This window comes from Oncorhynchus gorbuscha, linkage group LG02 (assembly GCF_021184085.1).
Source record: "Oncorhynchus gorbuscha isolate QuinsamMale2020 ecotype Even-year linkage group LG02, OgorEven_v1.0, whole genome shotgun sequence".
NCBI classification, from domain to species: domain Eukaryota; kingdom Metazoa; phylum Chordata; class Actinopteri; order Salmoniformes; family Salmonidae; genus Oncorhynchus; species Oncorhynchus gorbuscha.
Window position 1 is genome coordinate 58,168,083 of NC_060174.1, and position 12,008 is coordinate 58,180,090.

The 12,008-nt window shown below is 39.4% G+C and overlaps 1 protein-coding gene across 1 annotated transcript; it reads left to right on the forward strand.

Moving 5' to 3' along the window:
• The first annotated feature begins 5,794 nt into the window (after positions 1-5,794).
• Positions 5,795-6,713, forward strand: LOC123993314 (MORN repeat-containing protein 2-like). The gene is made up of 2 exons (XM_046295330.1): positions 5,795-6,245; positions 6,468-6,713. The coding sequence occupies exon 1, from the start codon at positions 5,795-5,797 to the stop codon at positions 6,230-6,232; it is 438 nt and encodes a 145-aa protein (XP_046151286.1). The 3' UTR covers positions 6,233-6,245; positions 6,468-6,713.
• The last annotated feature ends 5,295 nt before the right edge of the window (positions 6,714-12,008 follow it).

Genomic DNA, 12,008 nt, shown 5'->3' on the forward strand with positions numbered 1-12,008 from the left:
GACAGGGTAAATCATTATTATAATGTTTGCACAAGATACAAATCAACATTGATTATATTATAGAATAACTGAAAAGGATTATGATCATATGTTTGCACACCACAACATGGCAGTGTTAATTATTATCATCCATCACAGAATAGAATCATTAGGATTTATTTGCTCTATTTATTTCAGTTGAGCTTGATGGCCACACTCCAACAAAGATTCATGATCTACCCCTTTAACTGAAGTCACAGTGTCAACACTATTTGAAGAAATAGAGAACCAGTGGGTGGTCTCTGACTCCTTAGACATCAGATGAGAAATCAATTGCCAATGATGATGATGATGAAGATTATCATCCACCTTCAGAGTTGGATGTTCCAGCACAAGTGGCAGCTCAGCCCATGGACACAACTCCAGACAACCTATCAAACAAGAAAACCAAGATTCCACCAATGGGTAAGCCATGTGGTCCCAAATGCAAGAGGCAATGTACTGACTGTTACTATTGATTTACTAGGGACAATTTATTCAATTTCTGTTAGTCTCAGTTATCTTATGTTCATACAAATATTTACACATGTTAAATTTGCTGAAAATAAATGCAGATTAAAAAAAAAGTTTATTTCCTCTAATAGTGTCTAAAATCACATCCCTCTCTTAATAGAAACACTTATACTTTTTTATATTTTATACACAATGTAGAGGATGGAAACGTCTATCTATGTATTGTGCAGACTTTTCATGTTACAGTATTTCCTTTATAACATTTTTAAGGACATCACAAAATAACAACCAAAATGACATTATTATTCTTTAGATCGCCTCTGACCATTCTCCACATTCTATTTTAGAAATATTGTTCCATTATTTGCTTTAGAACTTGTTAGAGTTTCAGCGGAAAAATGCCTGTGAAACAAAGGCACATTCCTACGTGAATTTGGAGAGGGATGTTCTCTCCTTGATTTACAACAGGGTGTGGGCTATCAATGTTCAACCAGATCCCTTCTCCCCCCTCTGTGGGTGAGAGAGGGTCTGGTTGAAGTCATCCATTGCCAAGTTGATCTGACCTTTGAATCCTCACAGGACAGTAATGACATCCGGATTTAGCCCACTGCAGTAAAAGATTAACTACTCACCAGCAGCATGGAATATCTTTGGGACCAGGGCCAGCGCCAGAACAAATCAGTTGGATGGGCAATTGATTTCCATAGGGGGGCACATTCTTTTCACAGCACGTGCACAAACATTTTTAACACTAGCAACGCTGGACCTCGAGGGATTCTCCTTTTAAGCTAATGAGCAGTCATTCTGACTGCAAAATTCTAACAGTGTAATTAATACATTTCATATATGCTATCACAAAAATAATAATTTGGTTGTGTTTATGATGGTCTTTCATAACATTAGAATACGAAAATATATATATTTCAAATAGCACAAAAGCATGTATTAGTTTGTTGCTGTAGGATATACATTGAATATTCCAAACAGGAATACCTTCCTAATATTGAGTTGCACCCCCTTTTTTCCACAGAACAGCCTCAATTCGTCAAGGCATGGACTTTACAATGTGTCAAAAGCGTTCCACGGGTGATGCTGATCCATGTACTTGATGTCCTTTGGGTGGGATGGCCATTCTTCATACTCATGGGAGAGTGTGGAGCGTGAAAAACCCAGTAGCGTTGCAGTTCTTGACAGAAAACGGCGCACCTCGTTCAAAAGCACTTAAATATTTTGTCTTTCCCTTTCACCCTCTGAATGGCTCACATACACAATCAATGTTTCAATTGTCTCAAGGCTTAAAAATCCTTCTTTAACATCTACACTGATTGAAATCGATTTAACAAGTGACATCAATAAGGGATCATAGCTTTCACCTGGATTCACCTGGTCAGTGTGTCACGGAAAGAGCAATTGTATCTAATGTTTTGTACACTGTATGAAAACCCCCCACTAAAAACACAAATTCAAGTGTTAAATCAATTTTATAAGTGGAGTACCATTCTTACAACTATGACAAAATAAAAAATAAAGTCCCAACCACCATGATGGAGAGATGCACAGTAAAATGATGAAAACAACAGTAGCCTAAACATCATTATACATTGCCTTCAGAAAGTGTTTATACTCCTTGACCTTTTCCACATTTTGTTGTGTTACAGCCTGAGTTCAATATAGATTAAATTAGGATTTTGTGTTACTGGCTACACACAATACCCGGTAATGTCAAAGTGGAATTATGTTTTTAGACATTTTTACAAATTCTTAAAAGATTTAAAGCTGAAATGTCTTGAGTCAATCAGTATTCAAGCCTGAATAAATTCAGGAGTAAACATTTGCTTAACAAGTCACATAATAAATTGCATGGACTTACTGTGTGTGTCTTGCGACGAGCAAACCCGTATCCGGGAGCGAAATCATAGCCTCAAATGTATTAGCATAACGCAGCGGACATAAATACGCAAAAAAATTGCAAATGAAATGAAATAAATACATTCAAACACAAGCTTAGCCTTTTGTTAACAACAATGTCATCTCAGATTTTCAAAATATGCGTTACAGCCAACGCTAGACGAGCATTTGTGTAAGTTTATCATGGCATAATGTTATGCTGGGCTCTGCTGGCAGCAGGCAACATTTTCACAAAAATAAGAAAAGCAACAAAATTAAATCATTTACCTTTGAAGAACTTCAGATGCTTTCACTCAGGAGACTCCCAGTTAGATAGCAAATGTTCCTTTTTTCCAAAAATATTATTTTTGTAGGCGATATAGCTCCCGTTTCTTCATCATGCTTGGCTGAGAAATCGACCGGAAAATGCTGCAAGTAACACAACTTTTTAAAGAATTTTCTCCATAATATGGACAGAAACATGGCAAACGTTGTTTAGGATCCATCCTCAAGGTGTTTTTAACATATATATTTGATAATATATCCGTTGAGGCAATTGGTTTCTCATAAGACGCGATTGGATAAATGGCTACCTCAGTATTTTACGCGAGATTTTCTGCGGGAGACACCATGTGACCACGTGCTATATATGGTCCCTTACAGCCATTCTTAAATGGAAATGACTAAAAATATGTCACAATGCTATAGACACCTTGTGGAAAACGTAAGCTCATTCGTAGCTCATTCACAGCCATTGGCATGAGGCGGTTTTAAAAAATGAGGCACTTCCTGGTTGGATTTTTATCTGGGTTTCTCCTATAACATCAGTTCTATGGCACTCACAGACAATATCTTAGCAGTTTTGGAAACGTCAGAGTGTTTTCTTTCCAAAGCTGTCAATTATATGTACAGTCGAGCATCTTTTCGTGACAAAATATCTTGTTTAAAATGGGAACATTTTTCATCCAACATTTTTAATAGCGCCCCCTAATGCATAACTGGTGATGATATTTTATGACTACCTCATCTCTGTACCTCACACAATTATCTGTAACATTCCTCAGTTGAGCAGTGAATTTCAAACACAGATTTAACCACAAAGACAAAGGAGATTTTTCAAAACGTCTTTGAATATCCCTTGGAGCATGGTGGTTATTAATTGCACTTTGGATTGGGTTGATTGGGTTGTACCGTGTCGGAGATCTTTGTGGGCTATACTCGGCCTTGTCTCAGGATGGTAAGTTGGTGGTTGAAGATTTCCCTCTAGTGGTGTGGGGGCTGTGCTTTGGCAAAGTGGGTGGGGTTATATCCTTCCTGTTTGGCCCTGTCCGGGGGTGTCCTCGGATGGGGCCACAGTGTCTCCTGACCCCTCCTGTCTCAGCCTCCAGTATTTATGCTGCAGTAGTTTATGTGTCGGGGGTTAGGGTCAGTTTGTTTATCTGGAGTACTTCTCCTGTCCTATTCGGTGTCCTGTGTAAATCTAAGTGTGCGTTCTCTAATTCTCTCCTTCTCTCTTTCTTTCTCTCTCTCGGAGGACCTGAGCCCTAGGACCATGCCCCAGGACTACCTGACATGATGACTCCTTGCTGTCCCCAGTCCACCTGGCCATGCTGCTGCTCCAGTTTCAACTGGCCTGGGCCCTAGGACCATGTCCCAGGACTACCTGACATGAGGACTCCTTGCTGTCCCCAGTCCACCTGGCCATGCTCCTGCTCCAGTTTCAACTGTTCTGCCTTACTATTATTCAACCATGCTGGTCATTTATGAACATTTGAACATCTTGGCCACGTTCTGTTATAATCTCCACCCGGCACAGCCAGAAGAGGACTGGCCACCCCACATATGCTCTCTCTAATTCTCTCTTTCTTTCTCTCTCTCGGAGGACCTGAGCCCTAGGACCGTGCCCCCAGGACTACCTGACATGATGGCTCCTTGCTGTCTCCAGTCCACCTGACTGTGCTGCTGCTCCAGTTTCAACTGTTCTGCCTTATTATTATTTGACCATGCTGGTCATTTATGAACATTTGAACATCTTGGTCATGTTCTGTTATAATCTCTACCCGGCACAGCCAGAAGAGGACTGGCCACCCCACATAGCCCGGTTCCTCTCTAGGTTTCTTCCTAGGTTTTGGCCTTTCTAGGGAGTTTTTCCTAGCCACCGTGCTTTTACACCTGCATTGTTTGCTGTTTGGGGTTTTAGGCTGGGTTTCTGTACAGCACTTTGAGATATCAGCTGATGTACGAAGGGCTATATAAATAAATTTGATTTGATTTGATTTGATTTGGATGGTCTATCAACTCACCCAGTCATTGCAAAGATACATGCTTCCTTCCTAACTCAGTTGACAGAGAGGAAGGTAACCACTCAGGGATATCATCGTGAGGCCAATGGAGACTATAAAACAGTTACAGAGTTATGTCTGTGATAGGAGAAAAATGAGGATGGATCAACAACATTACTCCACAATAATAACCTAAATGACAGTGTGAAAAGAAAGACGCCTGTACAGAATAAAATATTCCCAAACATGCATCCTGTTTGCAATAAGAAACTAAAGTAAAAATACAAAAAAAATGTGTCAAAGAAATTAATTGTATGTCCTGGATAAAAAGTGTTATGTTTGGGGCTAATCCAACACAACAAATAACTGAGGACCACTCTTCATATTTTCAAGCATGGTTGTGGATACATCATGTTATGGGTATGCTTGTAATCGGCAAGGACTAGGGAGTTTTTCAGGATACAAAGTAAAGGAAGCACAGGCAAAATCTCAGAGGAAAACATGGTTCAGTCTGTTTTCCAACAGACACTGGAAGACGAATTCACCTTTCAGCAGGACAATAACGGCCAAATATACACAGGAATTGTTTACCAATATACGAAATTGAATGTTTCTGAGTGGCATTGTTAGTGTTGACTTAAATCAACTTGAAAATCTATTGCAATGATCAACAACCAACTTGACAGAGCTAGAATAATTTTTTGCAAGTCACATATTGCACAATCCAGGTGTGCGAAGCTCTTAAAGACTTACCCCAAAGACTTACAGCTGTAATCGTTGCCAAAGGTGATTCTAACATGTATTGACCCAGAGGGGTGAATACTTATGTAAATTAGATATTTCTGTATTTAATTTTCAATATGTATACAACATTTTTAAAAAATGTTTTCACTTCATCACAATGGGGTATTGAGTGTAGATTGGTGAGAAATAAATGTAAAATATAATAAATAAATAAAGTTTAGGAAATGCATCGCGACAACATCAGCTAGACCAGCACGACAAAATTGAATAAGATATAGCCATGTTTGAACTAGCAACAAATCCGAAATGTATTGACTAGCTTGACAGCCAGCTAAAGTTAGCTAAAAGCTCTATATTGAGTAAATTCAATTTGACGAGGCATTACTAAAATGTCAGAGAAGAAAAAAGGAAAGGTCACAAAAAGCGAAGAGGAAGGGAATTTGCAAGTATCCTACATTTTCCCAAATGGTGACAGATATGAAGGAGAGTGCTGCGGGTCCACAGAGGGAGTCGTGGTGAGGCGTGGTATGGGCAAACACACCTCAGCCAGTGGTGTCACCTACACTGGAGAGTGGCATGATGACAAGATGAATGGCAGAGGGACTCTGGAGCATCCCTCTGGGGCCCTGTATGAAGGGGACTTCAAAGACAACATGTATCATGGCACAGGGACATACAGCTTCTCTGACGGGACCAAATACTGCGGCAGCTTCAGCAAGAACAGGTTGGAGGGTGACGGGGAGTTCATCGACTCTCAGGGACTTGTTTGGATTGGAGGCTTCCACAACAAGGCAGCTCCTGGATTAAAACTTAAACTCAGCATGTAACCCATGACATAATGTGAGATAACATAACTTTAATTCCTCTTACATTTATGAACATTTATTGAATATAGATTTAAAAAGGAAAAAAAAATATATATATATATATATATATATATTCAAAAGAACAAAATTAGACTCCAGTAAGAAATTTTAAAGGCACCAAATGAAATGAAACACACAATGTCCATGTTCTTCCCATAACACTCCTGCAGTGACACCTGGTCTCTTTTACTTGTAGGAAAGACTTTAGTAGTCAGCGTATGACAGTGTGGTGCACACACCTCATGGCACCGTGCAATGAATGAGTCATTGCTTTGAGTCACACAGCCAAGAGTCCTCTTTGGAGGTGCTGAAACACAGTCTGTCTGTGTGTGTGTGGCTGTGTAAGCCTCAGTTAACCAACAGTGTTAAGCTAAAACTGTTTCTACTACAGTTTATTTGGAATCTTTTAACTCTTCATAAACAGCGTACAAATCTAGATCGGTGGAGGAATTCATCAATGTTCTGTTTCTTGAACGCCAACAAGAATGTACGTAGAATGTATGCACACATGACTGTAAGTCGCTTTGGATAAAAGCGTCTGCTAAATGGCATATATTATTATTATTATTATTATTAAAAGTAATCCATTTTCAATTCAGGCTGTAGCACAACACAAATGTATATTAAGTCAAGGGGTATGAATACTTTCAGAAGGCACTGTAAGTGCCAAGTGTTTTTGATACATACAGTTCAAGTCAGAAGTTTACATACACCTTAGCTAAATACATTGAAACTCAATTTTCACAATTCCTGACATTTAATCCTCATAATAATTCCCTGTCTTAGGTCAGTTAGGATCACCACTTTATTTTAAGAATGTGAAATGTCAGAATAATAGTAGAGAGAATTATTTATTTCAGCTTTTATTTATTTCATCACATTCCCAGTGGGTCAGAAGTTTACATACACTCAATTAGTATTTGGTAGCATTGTCTTTAAATTGTTTAACTTGTGTCAAATGTTTTGGGTAGCCTTACACAAGCTTCCCACAATAAGTTGGGTGAATTTTGGCCCATTCCTCCTGATAGAACTGGTGTAACCGAGTCAGGTTTGTAGGCCTCCTTGCTCGCACATGCTTTTTCAGTTCTGCCCACGAATCTTCTATAGGATTGAGGTCAGGGCTTTCTAAGGGCCACTCCAATACCTTGACTTTGTTGTCCTTAAGCCATTTTCCCACAACTTTGGAAGTATGCTTGGGGTCATTGTCCATTGTCATTGTCCATTTTCATGGTTGTCAGTCAACTTACCAGGGTATTTACAAATAACACAGGAATGAAATCATCAACATGTACTGATCACATCTTTACTAATGCTGCAGAAATTTGCTTTAAAGCAGTATCCAAATCCATAGGATGAAGTGATCACAATATAATAGGCATATCTAGGAAAACCAAAGTTCCAAAGGCTGGGCCTAATATAGTGTATAAGAGGTTATACAATATGTTTTGTCGTGATTCATATGTTGATGATGCAAATAATATTTGCTGGTCTGTGGTGTGTAATGAGGAGCAACCAGACACTGAAATGGCTTATTCCAGTTACTAATAAGCATGCACCCAAACCTCTTGAAGCTAGGGGGCACTATTTTTATGTTTGGAAAAATAACGTTCCCAATGTAAACGGGCTATTTTGTCAGGACAATATGCTAGAATATGCATATAATTGACAGCTTGGGATAGAAAACACTCTAAAGTTTAAAAAACTGTAAAAAATATTGTCTGTGAGTATAACAGAACTGATATTGCAGGCGAAAGCCTGAGAAAAATCCAATCAGGAAGTGACTCATGTTTTGAAAGGTCTGCGTTCCGATGCGTCCCTATTGAGCAGTGAATGGGATATCAACCAGATTCCTTTTTCTACGTATTCCCCAAGCTGTCTACAGAATTTTGACGTAGTTTTACGCCTTTATGTTGAAGAATGAGCGTAAGCGACTACATTGCGTAAGTGGCCGGCTGAGTGCTCTCAGAGTAATTCTTCCGTAATAGACAAAGACAGCTATTTTTAGACAGCTATTTTTCCTCCCGGTCTTACTGAAAATACAGCTGTCCCGGTTGATATATTATCGAATAGATATTTGAGAAACACATTGAGGATGGATTATAAACAATGTTTGCCATGTTTCTGTCGATATTATGGAGCTAATTCGGCGTTGCTAATTCGACGTTGTCGTGACCGCAATTTCCGGTCGAATTCTCAGCCAAACGTGAAGAACTAACGGAGCTATTTCGGCTACAAAAATAATCTTTATGAAAAAAACGGAACATTTGCTATCTAACTGGAAGTCTCGTGTGTGAAAACATCCGAAGCTCATCCAAGGTAAACGATTTAATTTAATTGCTTTTCTGAATTTCCTGACCAGGTTGCCTGCTGCTAGCTAGGCAAAATGCTATGTTAGGCTATCGATAAACTTCCACAAATGCTTGTCTTGCTTTGGCTGTAAAGCATGATTTCAAAATCTGAGATGACAGGGTGATTAACCTCTAGTGACACCCCATCCCGTGAACGGGACAGTTGTCATCATCTGACACTAATTAGCATAACACAATGGACATAAATCTTCCTAGAAAATATTCCTATTCATGAAAATCACAAGTGAAGTATATTGGAACACGGCTTAGCCTTTTGTTAATCACCCTGTCATCTCAGATTTTCAAAATATGCTTTACAGCATATGTATGTAAACAAAAGCTGGTGCACAAAATCTAAGGAAGTCTCGAAGTTTTGTTCACTTGAGGTAGAGTACCTCATGATAACCTATAGACCACACTATTTTCCAAGAGAGTTTATCAGTATTTTTCGTAGCTGTCAATATACCACCACAAACCGATGCTGACACTAAGTCCGCAATCAGTGAGCTTTATATGGCCATGAGCAAACAGGAAAACGCTTATCCAGGGGCGGCACTCCTAGTGGCCAGAGACTTTAATGCAGGGAAACTTAAATCCGTTTTACCTAATTTCTATCAGCATGTTAAATGTTCAACCAGAGGGAAAAAACCTCTAGCCCACCTTTACTCCACACAGAAATGTGTGTACCAAGCTCTCTCTCCATTTGGCAAATCTGATCATATATTTCTATCCTCCTGACTCCTGCTTACAAGGCCACTCAAGGGAATTCCGAGATTTGTCCCGAAGCCACTCCTACATTGTCTTGGCTGTGTGCTTGGGGTCGTTGTCCTGTTGGAAGGTGAACCTTCACCCCAGTCTGAGGTCATGAGTGCTCTGGAGCTGGGTTTCTTCAAGGATCTCTCTGTACTTTGCTCCGTTCATCTTTCCCTTGATACTGACTAGTCTCCCAGACCCTGACGCTGAAAAATAATATAATATATGCCATTTAGCAGACATTTAGCATCCCCAAAGCATGATGCTGTCACCACCATGCTTCCCCGTAGGTATGGTGCCAGGTTTCATCCAGATGTGACGCTTGGCATTCAGGCCAAAGAGTTCAAATTTGTTTTCATCAGATCAGAGAATCTTGTTTCTCATGGTCGTGGAGTACTTTAGGTGCCTTTTGGCAAACTCTAAGAGGGCGATCATGTGCCTTTGCTTCCATCTAGCCACTCTTCCCTAAAGGCCTGATTGGTGGAGTGCTGCAGAGATGGTTGTCCTTCTCCAATCTCCACAGAGGAACTCTGTCAGAGTGACCATCGGGTTCTTGGTCATCTTCCTGACCAAGGCCCTTCTCACCCAATTGCTCAATTTGGCCAGGCGGCAAGCTCTAGGAAGAGTCTTACTGGTTCCAAACATATTCTATTTAAGAATGATGGAGGCCACTGTGTTCTTGGGGACCTTCAATGCTGCAGAAATGTTTTGGTACCCTTCCCTAGATCTTTGCCTCAACACAATCCAGTCCCGGAGCTCTACAAACAATTCCTTCAAACTCATGGCTTGATTTTAGCTCTGAAATACGTTGTTAACTGTGGGACCTTATATAGTCAGGTGTGCTCTTTTACAAATCATGTCCAATCAATTGAATTTACCACAGATGGTTTCAATCAAGTTGTAGAAACCAGTGGCAGTCAGTGCCGTTTAAGATGACGGAGGATAAAACAAATTCAAGAGCATGGCCTTATTTCTATTACAGCATATTGGATGACTCTCATTCATGTTTCATTCACCCAGTTCAATGTAACAGTGTTAGGCTACTACATGATACTCACATTCTCCCTATACCCATCATGAGGTTGCTACAACCTAACCTATGAATGAAAATTTAGGTGACAGACAGTATCACATGGACAGACAGTGACATTCAATACTCCTTGCACACTCTTGCCTGCAACTTGCTGATATAATGTGTAATCACTAGTGCAACAGTGGACTAATTCAGGTATGTTTATCCCCGTTTTATTCCGTTTGCTTCTGTTTTAAGAAATGTTTTGTCAGCAGAATCGGTAGAATGAATTACACCCCTAATCACACGTAAACACGGTTCACTATCATAGCAGCCACGTTGTATTCCTTCTATGCGCTCTCCTCCTCTCACCTTGTAATTTTGCTTGTGGACTTCAATGCACAACACAATGGCTGTATGTGACCAGGTGAAAATATGTATTTGTTCAACTACCTAACAGTTCAATTACCCAGTTAAATTTCCTAGTTAAATAAATGTTAAATAAAAAATAAAACAAATTAATTATTGTCTTTGTCTCTGAGTCAACTAAGCACCACATTGTATACACTGCAGTGCTAGCTAGGTGTAGTTTATGCTTTCAGTACTAGATTAATTCTCTGATCCTTTAATTGGGTGGACAACATGTCAGTTCATACTGCAAGAGCTTTGATAGGATGGAGGACGTCCTCTGGAAGTTGTCATGATGACTGTGTGAGTCTATGGAAGGGTGTGAGAACCATGAGCCTCCTTGGTTTTGTATTGAAGTCAATGTACCCAGAGGAGGACGGAAGGTAGCTGTCCTCTGGCTACACCATGGTGCTACACTGCAGAGTGCTGTTGAAGCTACTGTAGGCCTTTGCAAAATATTGTGTTTTAATCAATTGTTTGGTGATGGGATTATATTTAATAGCTGACAAGGTACAAATCTGTTGTTCTGCCCCTGAACAAGGCAGTTCCTAGGCTGTCAATGATTTTTTTTATTTGTTCTTAACTGACTTGCCTAGTTAAATAAAGGTAGCAAAAATAGCAAAGGGTCTGAATACTTATGTAAATAATGTATTTCTGTTTTTTCTTTTCAATAAATGTGCAAAGATTTCTAAAAACCTGTTTTCACTTTTTCATTATGGGGTGTTGTGTGTTGTGTTTGATGAGGGAAAAAAAATATCTTGTACATTTTAGAATAAGGCTGGAACGTAACAAAATGAAATGTGTTTTGGTATAGTTTCGGTTCAGTTTCAAGGCAATTATCAGGGTGTTTATCAACTGGGCATGACACCTTCAACTATCAGCAGAAGGAGGGGAGCAGGCCTTACTGTCGGGTGAAGGAGGAGAAACGGGGTGATACCATAAAAAATTACATTCCCTCCTAAAACTGGTTATAACATTTGTGATATTAAGATTCTAACAATGACAGTTTGTTTTCTAGACTTTTTAGGAAAAGTAAAGGACGGAGGGGGGCCATGACCTTAAACATTTCAGAAAAAACATAGAAAATTCATTTGAGTTTTCTGTGAGTTTTATATACAGTATAAAGACATGTAACTTAACTGTAAAAAGGTATTTACACTTTAATGTGGCATAAACACAACCAGTCATGATGTCTTCACCTTATTGTCAAACAAAT

Coding starts and splice junctions, on each gene's coding strand:
- LOC123993314 (XM_046295330.1), top strand. CDS start 5,795: ATGTCAGAGAAGAAAAAAGGAAAGGTCACAAAAAGCGAAGAGGAAGGG.